Source organism: Hipposideros armiger, unplaced genomic scaffold (genome assembly GCF_001890085.2).
Source record: "Hipposideros armiger isolate ML-2016 unplaced genomic scaffold, ASM189008v1 scaffold_94, whole genome shotgun sequence".
Classification (NCBI taxonomy): domain Eukaryota; kingdom Metazoa; phylum Chordata; class Mammalia; order Chiroptera; family Hipposideridae; genus Hipposideros; species Hipposideros armiger.
This window is the reverse complement of record NW_017731444.1, coordinates 3,883,051-3,896,838: the sequence shown is the minus strand read 5'-3', so window position 1 is coordinate 3,896,838 and position 13,788 is coordinate 3,883,051. Positions and strand designations below refer to the sequence as shown.

Here is a 13,788-nt window from a genome sequence, read left to right as displayed (position 1 = left end):
CATAAAGAGGGGTTAAAATCATCCCAGGTTACAAAGCTAGGCTTTGAACTCAGAGCTTTGTCTCTTCCAAGGCTCAGTTCCTGACATTACATTATGCTGCCTCTTAACAAAAAAGTCCAAATAATACAAATAAAAACAACATAGAAAACAGCAGACACGTAAACATAAGATACACTTGATGTGTACATATAAGATCAAGTTTTACGACTACATTTGTGACTGTATTTGTTCAAGTGTTTTATTTTGAATTAAAGAAAACAAGCCTATCAAGAAAACAAAACTACTGAGTTGCCAGAAAAGTCATGACGCATTTTTGCAACGAAAAACAGAAAAAATACATCATGACTTTTCCGACAACCCAATAAAAGGAAAAAGTTTGTATATATACTATTGGAATTTATAATTACATATTGAGAGAGTATAAGGGTCAGCATCAAAATTTCAGTTTCCTCACCATCAATATGTCATCTTATATCTACATCAAGACACAAGAAATCAGGAGCCCGAGGTCAAATCTGGCCCACTGCCTGTTCTTGTAAATCAAGTTTTATTAGAACACAGCTAGGCCCCTTTGTTTGTGCATTGTCTATGGCTGCTTTCCCACTACAATGGCAGAACTGAACAGTTATGATAGAGATAGTATGGTCCACAAAACCTAATATATATATATTGTCTGGCCTTTCAGAGAAAAAGTTTGCCAATGCTGGTTTAAATGATAGCCATAAAGGGCCGGCGGAGTGGCACATTGGTTAAGAGCTGGCTTGGGACGCCAGCTCTGAGCAGCAGGGCCCGGGTTCGGATCCCACATGAGGGCCAGAGACACTGCCCTCTACAGCTAAGATGGTGGACAGCAGCTCAACCTGGAGCTGGGCTGCCGTGGGTCGCTGGCGACAGCATAGGCTGCAGCCCCTGCTGCAATGGGCTGCCATAAGCTGCCATCTGTGGCCAGCAGCCAGCATGAGCGGCTGGCAGCCGGGGTGAGCTGCCAAGAACGGCCGTCCAGAGGCTGGCGACCAATTTGCATCACCCGGAAAGAGCGCAATGATCACAGTGACAATATGGGCCAGTGAAGCAATGTCCTCCACACTAGACTGAAGAGCAAAAGGACAGCAACTTGTCTGTTCCCCTTCCCTGATTCCCCAGCGCTGTTCCCCTCCCCCAATTCCCCAATAAAATCTTTAAAAATAAATAAAAATGATAGCCATATATATCACAATGGTAGAGAAATAATTAGCCTATTCATTTCAGCTCTACTAAAGCTTTACCTGACTTAAGTTCTCGTCCTTTATAATTAGTATCACTTAGTAAATACTAATGAGTTCTTGAATTTCCACTAGAATGTTCACAATCAGTTATTTCCCAGAGTAGGTCTTACTTTAGCTGCCCAGTAATTTATCCTTCACAATATTAATACACACAAAATCCTAATCAAGGCACAATTGCAATTACCCCCACACATACTTATTCCTGTATTGCATACAATCTGCAAAGATAGACTGGAAAAGCTGAATACAGACACGACAGCTGACACGACTAATAATTCCTAATACCCTGCTCACACTAGAACGTCTCAGTCAATTGCCATTTAGGCCCGAACAGCATCAACATCACCTGCTTGCTTATCAGAAATGCAAATTCATGGCCTCATTCCAGAACTACCAGGTGATTCTAATGCCCAGTAAAAGCTTAAGAAACACTGCGCTGAAACCGAGTTCATATTACTTACCTTGAGTGTGAAAAGGCTGATTCGGCCAGGCAGTTTGTAAAATAGTCCCTCTCCTCCTCTTGAATTGGAATGTAGCATGGCATTGAGACACGCGAGAGGGGATGTCCCACTGTAAAAACATACCAGAATGGGTGAGGTCACACAAAGCCATATGCCTACTTACTTAAAGATCTAATACCCTCCAACTCATTCCTAAATCAATAAAAAGCAGAGCAAGAAATATAGAATATCCCATAACATTCCATTGTGGAAATAGCAAAAGAGTAACACATGAAATTCACATAAATCACACCCGGAGTACTCTGAGATAAGACATGTTTTGTGATACCCCGAGCCACACCTGGCACTTTTTTAGTGCCTTTTGACAATATGAATCAAATTCTCAAAAAATTTAGAAAACTATACAATTATTTTTCAAGTCCACTCAGGAGTTTTGAAAAAAACACACATTACCCAATATTTTTATAAATTTTTTTAAATTATAATTTAATATTAATTAAAAATAGAAGTTTCCTAGCCTCTATATTTCAACCTACATATAATGCTCAGAAACTGCCACATAACATTATCAACACGAAGACCACAGAAATCAATGGTGCCGTCCCAAGAACAAGCACAGCTTTTCTGTTCCCAGTTAAATATTTTCTAATAAGCACACAAAAGAACAGTATTCCGTTTGCTTTTTCTCTGTTGGGAAGGGGGAAGGATGGGTTTTATTCTGCATCTACCCAAGAGCAATCATTTAAATTTGAATATAAAAAAAGTAAAATGGATTTAGTCCCCAAAAACATTAAACCAAAAAAAAGATGGCATGTTAAGTTATTTCATGGTCCCTGCTATAACAGTAGTTCCCAAAACAATGACAACTCAGTGAATTAGAGGCTAATTACAGAATCTTAAAACACTGGGCTGTCGGAAAAGTCATGACGTATTTTTTCTGGTTTTTGTTGCAAAAATGCATCATGATTTTCCAAAAACCCAATAGAAAAGTTGTCAAAAATACAGACAATTGCCCATTATTGTTAACTGATTTTGGCACTAGCATGTGCTTCATGGTCGCATTCACCTGTGCACCTTCTCTTCCCTCTACCCAGCATGTTAAAAAGACATATAAATATCTTAATTAAAGCCTCTTAGCATTTTTCATAACTACTGGCCCTAATTTATGCAGTGTTACAAATAATTTGAGTTCAAAAAAGCCATTAAAAAAAAAAAACGTATTACTTAGTCAGCTTTGGAACACACTGGATGCTAAAAACATTTTCACCAAGAACCAATCTCTAAAAGAAATCTTGTACAGAATCTGGAGTATCAAGCGAGTGTGCTAACATCTCTGCTACAAGGGGAACAGCATGCTGGTAGAATCCTTTTGCAAACAGTGTGACTCCTACACACTATACCTCTGTCTACAAATTACAGAGCTGCTCACTCATCACGAGCCACCGTGACTGCTTCAGAATTCCCTATAAGAGGAAGAAGCAGAAACAAGTTAAAGTTCTTAATTCCGGCTGTCCCAGAGGGACTAATTTACCTTCTATAGGCATAGTGGTCCAACAGCAGTGCAGACAGCAGCATGATGGGAAATAGCCCATAAAAACAAAAACAAAGCACAATTATAACACTGCACAGTGCATAGGTACTATTTAAATGAATGTGATTTAGACAATCCTGATCTTCCTTCCCCAGAAAATGTCAACTTGAGAATGTTTGAACTGACAACTGACAAGTATGTTTTGACCCTAAAAGGTCAATTCCAAGCAGCTAGAGCTTAACTACAAAAACATATGCTGTTTGTTCTGTCCCAAGAAAAGACTGTGCTGAGCTCTCCTCTTTCATTAAAAAAAAAAAAAAAGTTCAGGTGAGGAGAGAAAAGGATTAAGGGAAGTCACTGGTTTGGGGGCCTGCAATTCCTTTTGTGTTTCTAACTTGCTGCTTCTCTAGGAAACCTACATCATAGGACAAAACAAAAATCAAGGTTACCCCAAAATTTACTATATCCATATCATCAATGGCTAGAATCAATAGGAGAAAAAAAACCCAGTGGGTTTTATGATGATGAGATTACCCTTCTTTGATTCTAAAAACAAAGGACTTCAGAGATACAGTATAGAGAGAAGGGTGGTTTTAGACTTGATAGAGCCTATCAGAGTCCATCCCCATCTTTATTACTGAAACTTACAAAACACAGTACAATAGAAAATGTGCCAACTTGTTACACAAAAAACAAGCTCAAAGTCAAGATTTAAGGGAAAGCGAAGATGGGGAGAACCACCAGACCTCTGATGAAAACAAACTGACGTTCATCCACTCCTACTCTCCACTCAGAGGACACAACTTGGGAGACAGTTCCACACCACTACCTGACACATGAGCGCATATATATATATATATACACACACACACACACACACACACACACACACACACACACACACACACATACACACACACACGCTCATGTGTATTTGTATCACTACAGAAATAAGGAAAGACACATGTCATATGAAATCCTCATGTTAAGCAACGAAAGCAATACAAACCTCATTTCCTTTAGTCCTTCTGCTTCTATAACCTGCAGAATTTGTTTTGGTGTCATTGGAGCATCTGAGTAGTTTTCTAGTACCTGAAGAAATATAAATGTTATGACTTCAGTGTGCAATTTCCATTTATATCCATCAACGTATCATGGGCTACAGTTCTGTTATGAGGTATCACTGCTGACAATTTAGTATTTTCCAGTTAAAATTATTTCAGAAACCAAATTACATATAGTTGCTGTGACTGCAATTAGCTAAAATATTCTAATTCTCAACTTTAAAAACACACATCTTCATAGCATATACGAGGTCTGACAAATTCACAAACTTGTTGCTAACCTTTTTTTGCTATCAGAGGGGTTAGTCATTATGAATTTGTACCTACTGGACAAACAGTTAACCAAGTTTACTATTTGGAAGTGCTGAAAAGGTAACCTGAACTTTTTGCCAACAACTCATGGCTTTTGCATCACAACAATGCACCAGCTCACACAGCACAGTCTGTGAGGGAGTTTTTAGCCAGTAAACAAATAACTGCATTGGAACACCCTCTCTACTCACCTGATCTGGCCCCCAATGACTTCTTTCTTTATCCAAAGATAAAGGAAATATTGAAAGGAAGACGTTTTGATGACATTCAGGACATCAAGGGTAATATGACAACGGCTCTGATGACCATTCCAGAAAAAGAGTTCCAACATTGCTTTGAAGAGTGGACTAGGCACTGGCATAGGTGCAATAGCTTCCCAAGGGGAATACTTCGAAGGTGACCATAGTGATATTCAGCAATGAGGTGTGTAGCACTTTTTCTGGAATGAGTTCATGAACTTAATTGTCTGACCTCGCATATTATGGTATGGGGGCCTTAGCAACCCTGTTTACTGTTTAACTTGATGCTGTTAGTATGACTAAACCACAGGATACATAATGCTACACAATAATTTATAAGAAATGCATTCAGATTTTTTTCCCCAAGGAAGCTTGATTAGTACCTACATTTTTAAATGATGGTTTTTGCCACTGTGTTGTAAAATTCTGGTGTTAACTGCCATGGCACATTTTGCCATTTGGCAACATGATACTATGATTCTACATGATTGGTGCAAGCAAAACAATGAGAAACAGAACGTCCCATTTATGTTGGTATCATCTGTAACTAAGTCATAGCAGTAGTTTCCTAGTGAGCAACTGCAGCTCTCTGACTTTAAGAGGTCGAGTTGTTTTAGAAACGTTATCCTTCTCAAGGAGAAAAAAGGCAGGCTGTCAATATATTTCTACTGTCTCTACCTGTGCAGGTGCTGACCATACTACACCTTAGTCATTTAACAATGGTAACAACTAAATACTGCTCTGTCACAAGTAAAACATAAAGCAAGAAATCTGACAGGACTGCTGCTGACCATTATCACTATGGAAGAACATGAGCCCTTAGCACAAAAGGAAGTCAAGTTTTGGAGAAGTAGGTGCCAAAATAAAACCCCTATTTACCATAAGCCCATTCTTAGCTTCTCTCTTAGCAATTTTTATATTCTTCTTGGGTAACATTATCATGTCCCACAGTTTCAACTACTACCTAGATTCTGATTAACTCCCAAATCTCTACCTCTAGCCCTGATTTCTCCCCAAACTTCAGACTCAAATCTTCAGCTCTGTGCTGGGCATGCCCCCTGACCATCTACTCTAATTCATCTCCATTCTAATGCATCTCCCCTCTTCTTCCAATATTCCCTACTTTGGCTGGCAGCCTATCTAATCACGTAATTCAGAAACCTAGGTGTCATCCTTCACTCTCACCTGCCCTAGTTCCCCCAACCAGTTTCTTACCTGACCCAACACAATAGCCTCTTCACTAATATCCCTGCAACCAAGCTCAGCTTTCCTCAAATCCATGCTTACTCTGCTGTCATCCTTCATTCAACAAATACAGGAATACTTTGTGCCAGGAACAATTCTAGGAATTCATCAGTAAACAAGACAAACCTCTGCTCTCACAGAACTTACCTGCTATGGCCTGAGGTCAACTCAACAAAATAAACATGCCCTCATCACTTTCCTGCTTTAAAATCCTTCAACAGAAACCTAATCACATACAGCAAAAGCTGAAACTTCTAGAGAATCCATTGGCCCACCAGAAAAACATGGGCTTTAGAACCAGACAGACCTAGAGTCAAATTCTGGCCTTTTAAACTTGGGCAAGTAACCTACCCAACCTGAGCCTATGTTCTCTCATTTGTAAAGGAAGGATATTGATGTCTTCCTCTCAGAGTTGTTTTACAGATTAGAGATAATGTAAGTGCTTACAGTGCCTGGAACAAAGTAGGTGCTCACTGGCCTGGCATACAAGGCCCTCACAATCTGGTCTCTGCCTGTCTCTCTACCTGATACCGCCAAACTGATACTCCACAAACTTCATGTTCCAATAACTACGTGTAGTTCTACCCAATTCCCCCATTCTCCACCCTGCAAATTCATTCTGTCTCTTTCTCTTTCCCCTCCACTATTTCTTGTCACCAGCTCCTGCTTACATCCTCTGTGATGGGCCTAACTCCTACTCACTCCTCAAGATTCAGTTGGGAAAGCACCTTCCTCCAGGAAGCGGCCTCTGATCTCTGCCAGGCAGAAGTAAATTGTCTTTTCAGTGTCCCCATAGTTTCACAACACATATATACCGTATTTGCCGGCGTATAAGACGATTTTTTGGCCCTGAAAAATATGCCTCCAAGTGGGGGGTTGTCTTATACGCCAGGTACACTTCAGATAGACTGCCCATAGTGCTTGCCCCGTGCCATAGTGGCCTCCCGATGCCCGCCCACTTCATTCCACATACCGTTCAGGCATCAGCAGCGCTGCTGGGTGTATGGTCGGCTGTGTGTGATTTTGCGAGTGTGGTAAATTCGGGTTACCGTATATTTCTTTACATATGCATTGAAGATTCGCGATTTTGCGCTATCATGGTGCCTGTCAGAATGTTGAAGAGCTCGCACTTGCGCACTAGTGAGGTCCCAGGGAGATGCTGATGCAAGGGTGGACCAGACTGCTATAGTGACAGGGCGGGCAAACAGGGAGCAGGGACCAATCAAATCAGGCTTTGTATACAGCCAACAGCCAACCACAATACTGCACCATTGTACAGTACAGCATAGAAAATGTCGACCAGTCAAACCCCTATCATCCCTATCATGGCACCAGCCAAAAGAAAGAAGTATGATGCAAATTTTAAACTGAAAGTTATAAACTTTGCTAAGGAAAATAATAATTGTGCTGCTGCAAGACAATATGGAGTAACAGAAAAGATGGTTCGGGACTGGAAATCAAATGAGAAAGCATTAAAGAGTATGCCAAGGGGTAAGTGTGCATTAAGAAGAGGCACCCCACACTGGCCAGAACTCGAAAAACATGTAGCACACATGGTGGCTCAACATCGCCAAAACGGTTATGTGGTGACACGAAATACAATACGCTTGTTTGCACTTCAGTGGGCCAAATCAAATCTGATATTGTTTTACCTTTTATTTGGTGTGTGGAAGGTGTGCGGAAGAGGGGGTAGTCTTATACGGCGAGTATATAACAAACTCTGTATTTTGAGTGGAAATGTTAGGGGGTCGTCTTATACGCCGGCAAATACGGTAATTTATCTTCCAAAGCAGAACACTTGAGAGTGAAAGGAGAGACTGATCATACTTATAATAAGCAGGACAATAAACAGGAACCGAGATATCAATCTACCATTTATATATCTATGATGGCACTTACCATGCCTCTAGTAAAATTCTATTCATGTGTCTGGGCCTTCCCCATCCCCAGAAGACCGTAAGTTCTTCAAGGGCAAATCTTATCCACGTTTGTATTCCAAGAACCTAAGTAGGCAGTGTTAACTTGAACAAACCCACAACAAACCCTGGAACAAGCTACTAATGTTCACTGCTATAGATATAATTTCTTTGATATTAATTGTGAGCTGAGTGACTTTTGTAGGATTTTTTTTTAAGAAGCATGACTGAAAAATTAGTTACCAATTATTTAAACAACAATCAGGAAAATTGAGAATCAGAGCCTGAGAATCTAAGACAGAGGAAACAAAATCTCTAAAGGAAGTTACATGAAAAGATAAAAGTATTTACTTTTCTTAAACCTGTATATGCCTCCAGCTTTTAGTATAAGAACAATTCAGCAGTGTTCTATTCCTAGTCTCTGTCCTTCTAGAGCACACTTTAAAGAAAGGGAGGGAAAAGTATCTCTTCTACTTCAAAGGGAAAAAAAATGTTTGATGTAAGAATGGTCAGTCATGAATCAAAGTGAAAGATAAAGCTGTGCAATGAAGTTTCTCAAAGCCAGGGAGAATCCATTTAAGGGCATTCAATTTAAAGGGAAATCCCCTTGGCTATTTCTCCCAAACAAATTATTCCTAACAACCAGGAGGATTTACACCCATCCAACCTCCTAAAGTCTACCTCTTACATCTAGAAAAGACAACAGTACAAAATGTTTGAATATCTATTTCTTAACAACATAATTAATTAACATCTGCAAAAGTCAATCTCCTGCGGCATACTACACTACTGAAATTCTCCAGAAGTCTCATCTTTCCTATTAAAATACTTTAAAGGGTTCCCAGTATCACTCTAGCCACCAATTTGACCAAGGTCATAAGCAATATGAAATGCACCCAAGCAAGTGCATCTGAATGCCATGGTAAGCACTTCAAATTCACCTGTCCAAAGAGCAGTTACATCTAATCTACTGCCCTTCCATTTCAGCTCACTCTAGTCATTCTTCTCTCTGTCCAGTGTAAACTCTCACAAACTCACCACCACTCAGTTACAGCAAATTTTTTTTAATGAGAGGATTCTAAAAGTTCCCCCTCACCCAACGAAAATTCTAAAACAAAAAAATAAAAGACATGCAAAACTACACATCATGTTCCCAGAAGTTGTTTTTCACATTTTTAAGTGCACCACAAAATAATTTCTATTTGGATTACTATTTTAAATTAAGAACCATAGAAGAAAAAGAGAAAACTCAGATAATCTGGCATAAAGTTGAGCTAATGATAAAACAGAAACAAAACAAGCACCTGGATACTGAAGTTCAGATCACAGTAAACTCAAGAACCTAAAGAAGTTTAACAGAAGAGTCGACCCCAAATTCCTAAAGTCTTTCAACTAGTAAGAGCCAAAAGAGCTTTGAGACAAATAGACTTAAAAGTCTGTCAGGAAATAAATAACAGGATTTAAAGGTACTTTCACCTACCTCTAACAAGTAAAACTCTGGCAAGCAAATTTCCTTTTGGTGCCCAGAGTCATAAACACCTGCGTAACAGGAACTCAGAGGAGAATTTCAATGAACACCCAAAACTCGACCTCGAGGAGAAAGAGTGCACATCCTTTTGGCTCTCCTCTACACTCCTTCAGGCCTAAATTTGTTTCCAGGTGAAGCAACACTGGAGAAATCCTGAAATTCCCAGGAGATCCTGAAAGTTAGCCAAAGATTTCAATTTTGACTGAATAAGAAAAAAATATTTAGGAGCTTCAAAATCTTCAAACTTCATATGCCAAACCAAATTAACTGAAGCACAAAACTTCAGCATATACAATTGCTATTTCTGTTCTTTGGGCAAAAGAAAAGCCCAGGTAAGACAATCAGGAACACCAGTGAAAATTCTATAAACCCAACAGCTTTAGTTCTTGCAAGTCAGTAACTGAGTTTTAGAGGCTCCAAGAAAGAAAAAGATGTGTCATAGATTTGTAACAACCCTAAATACATATTCATCTTTTTTTGCACAACACCTTTAAGGCAGAAGCCTCATTTCCCAATAAAATAAAAAGATTAGAAGGTTGAGCTCCATTCATCATTAAAAGTGAATTATAGCAATTACATATACACTACGGGGAGTGAAGAGACAAGTAATGGTATCTGCACTATAACCCTTCTCTGTGACAGTTCTGAGGAAGTGACATCTCTGGGAGAAATATAACCTGTTACTATTCTCATCAGCAAAATTTTATAAGAACATGTTTCAAAATGTCTTAGTTTTGTGGGTGCAAATCTAAACGGAACACATCTCACAAGTCCTCTGACACTCTGAAAACAAAATTCACAACCTCCCTGACCAGGCACAGCTTCAGGCACTCAAATTACACTCTCCCTTGCTAAAGTCCTTAGTGAGCAGTATCTTCAGAGACACTTGGTATTTATGCAACACTTCATGTATACATACAACAGGAATAAAGACTCTAAGGAATAAAGAACACACATACATTCTTTGCAAAATGTAGTCAGTTCTCCGTGGAGGGCCTACCTCCAGTCTAGTTTATGAAAGAAAACACTCTAGTCACTGTTGCTCAAAGTGTGGTCCGTGGGCCACCTGCAATAGAATCAACCTGGGCAGCTGGTTAAAATGAAGAGACTCAGGCAGTACTCCAGAATCTGACTCAGTCAGTCTGAAGCAGGGCCCTAAAACGAGCATGCCTAACAACCTCCCCAGGTGTCCCCATTGAACACTCAAGTTTGAGAACCACCGCTCAGGGTTCAAGCTGAGAATAAGCACTTGCTTCTCTCCACACACCTGGTTTATATCGGGAAAGCGCAAAATGCCACTCGTGTCCTTGAAATTGGGGGCGCTTCCCCAGCCCTGGAGTCAAACACATCACCCCGCAGCCCACCAGGAAGCGAGGGAGGAGCTTCCGACCCTTCCCGGAAACCTAATTCCCCCCGAGTGCATAAACCAAGCTTCCCCAGACCCCCAGACGCTGCCAAATAGTGGGGGAGGGGAGGCTGGGGCCCCGCCGCCCGGAGGGGGAGGAGCTGGCCTGCCAGCTCGCCCCTCCGCAGGAATTTAGAGGTGGGGGTGGCGTGCAGAAAAAGGCGCCACATCCAACCTGGCGGGGGTTCTCTCCCCACCCAACGCCTTGGGGGGTTGTCCCGTTCCTGGAGGAAGGGTGGCCCCGCCCCTCCAGCGGTAGGCTGGGCTTCGCCCCTCCCCCTCCCCCTCCCGGTGGGGGATGCACGGCGAACCCACCCCCGACGCCCCCCACGGAGCCCCCCTTTGGCGGCCCGCCTCACCAGGCGCGCGGCCTCCGCCCACGTGCGCTCCTTCTTCCTCTTCTGTTTGTCCTTCATCCTCCTCCTCCCCGGCGGCGGCGGCGGCTCCACGCGGGACCTCCGGGCGGGGCGGGCTGGGGCGACGACGGTGCGGGGCGGCGGCGGCGGGGGGCGCGTGGCGGTGACGGCGCGCAAGGACTCGGGTGCGGCCGGAGAGAGGGGGCGGGCGCGCGGGGACCGGCTGGCGCGAGGTCGGTGATGGGGGAGGGGTAGCGGAGGCTCCACGCGCCCGCGCTGCGTCAGTCGCCCACGGCGGCAGCGGCGGCGGCAGCCCCACGATCGCTAAGGAATGCGGCGGCTCCGCATAACCATGGGGTCAGAGGTCACGGCTTCGGCCTTTGCTTTCCCGCTTTGCTGAGGGGTCGAGACAGGACTGGAGGCGGAGCGGGAAGGCGAGACGCGGCTTTCCTTTCGGCGCCCGGGTGTGTGAGTGTCTGCTGTGGGTGTGTGTCAGTGTGTGTTAAGAGTGAGGAGGGGGAGTGTGGGGTTTTTTTTTTTGAACAAAAACAAACCGAAAGGGCTGCTGGGAATCGTAGTCCCGCCTGCCTCTCTGGCCTCCCTCGCTCCGGAAGAATATGGCTGCTTGAGACGCTTGGACCACACCTCCCGGGATGCCCCGCGGCCCGCCTTTCCGCCCTCCCCTCCCTCCCTTTGCCTCACGCAGAGCTCGGTAAGGAAGAGGAACTGGCAGTGGTTCGGGGAAGGGAGTGGACTGAGTCTCGCGAGGTGCGGGAACTTGCTGGGGGCCTGAGGCATTCTGGGAGGCGATGCTGGGAAGGGGCGGTGGCTGAGCTCCCGGAGCCACTCTTAACCCCCACCACCCCCCAGCTACGTTTAACCCCTTTTGCGCTCCTCGCCGCGGGACGGGTGAGGGTGGGGATTGAAAATTGATAGCTCCACTCTCAGCGCCCACTTTGTGCCTCTCCCCACCTAAGCAGTTCTCACCGACACTTCTCTTAGGTGACAAGAGGCAGGACTTTCCCTTTTGGTCCTCCCCTAAATGACTCACTGCCGCATAATAATGAGACAAAAAAACCACTCATACCAGTAAAACGGTTATTCCACAACTGATGGACCCAGACAGTTCCCCATTTCCTCCTGTGCTTTCATGCCGCTTTTTGTTTGCAGAAGCTGCATTTGCAGAAGCTGCACTCAGCAGCCTAGAGCGTTCTTACCACTTGGTGAATGTGGTGATAACGTTGAGGGGTAGTGGAAAGAACTTGGATTTGGAGGCCATACTGAATAGAATGCACCTGAGGCCTTTTTCGAGGCAGTACCCTGGGGGAGAACACAGGTGCTGGAGTCAAACAGACCTAGACTGGAACCCTGGCTCAGTCACTCCCTGGCTATCAGCCTAAATAAAACTACTGGTTCACCTCTCTGAGCCTCAATTTTCTAATCTACAACATGAGTCAACACCTCACAGCATTAACATAAAACACCTGGCAGATTGGAAGAGTCTGTGAAGAGGACCTTGATATTAGGTCCATATAATTTGACACCTGGCATGGAGCAAGTGTTTGATAATTGGTGCAAGCTTAGAGACAATGGGCAATAGTATTTAGCCTCTTTGCGCCTTGGTTGCACAGCATGAATGAAGTGAGGTTCAGAGTACCCAACACAAAGTTTTCTGTTCCTATTTGTTGAATCAATATCCAGAAACATTCCTAGAATCAGTCCTAAACTGGATTAATGGCCAGCTCTTAAAAATTAGGGATGCTGGGTTATTGCCACATTTTAAAGGTTTCCCTTGGTGGGGAAACATCCCTCCTTTCCCTGGTGTTAGCACAAGGGCGAGCCAGTGCTGAGAGAAGGCTGATACTGTGCTGCCCAACACCACAGAGCTCTGCTCCTGCTTTTAATGCGGGTCACACAGACGTCCACGTCCACTAAACAAAAAATCCTGCAGAGTGAATAGAATGTAAACGGTGAAATAGGCATGTTTTTAAGTCTCTCCCCTTCTAACTTCACCCCAAGAAGGGGGGAAGGAAGAACAACACCCACCACCACCACCACCAAAAACTAGTTTGACCTGATTTTTTAATTTATAGCTAACACAATAATCTTTGACAAGTCATTTGGCTTGTTTCAAATGTTTTCTTCTTGAGTAGCTTCTCCCACATCCCCTGACCTCCAAGGAGTAACTAGAGAAGAATTACTCTAAAATTTACATGTTTAGTACAGGCACTGTGGTAGGCAGAATAATGTCCTCCCCCACCCTACCCAAATTATGCCCTAGTCCTTGGAACCTGTGAATATGTTCCATTCGATGGCAAAGGGACTTTACAGATGGAATTAAGGACCTTAACACGTTGAGGACGGGGCATTTAAATGTATATAGTGCAAATCTGGGTCACCAATACACATGTGTTAAAATAGGGAGATTATCCTAGATTGTCTGGATGGGTGCGGTGTAATTATATG

The 13,788-nt window shown here is 43.2% G+C and overlaps 1 protein-coding gene across 4 annotated transcripts in view; it reads right to left on the bottom strand.

Annotated features, from left to right (window-relative positions):
• Window positions 1–12,706, bottom strand: part of ASXL1 (ASXL transcriptional regulator 1) — a 74,198-nt gene extending 61,492 nt beyond the window's left edge. For 2 of the 4 annotated variants that reach the window (XM_019645788.1, XM_019645790.1), the window contains exons 1-4: window positions 11,326–12,706; window positions 4,267–4,349; window positions 3,258–3,260; window positions 1,727–1,835 (exon numbers count right to left, since the gene is read on the bottom strand). In XM_019645788.1, coding sequence (XP_019501333.1) covers window positions 1,727–1,835; window positions 3,258–3,260; window positions 4,267–4,349; window positions 11,326–11,382 — 252 coding nt within the window. In that variant the 5' untranslated portion in view covers window positions 11,383–12,706. Of the gene's footprint in view, window positions 1–1,726; window positions 1,836–3,126; window positions 3,227–3,257; window positions 3,261–4,266; window positions 4,350–11,325 lie in introns of those variants that run through there. The other 2 variants (XM_019645789.1, XM_019645791.1) reach the window with 2 other exon arrangements.
• Between the last annotated feature and the right edge of the window lie 1,082 nt (window positions 12,707–13,788).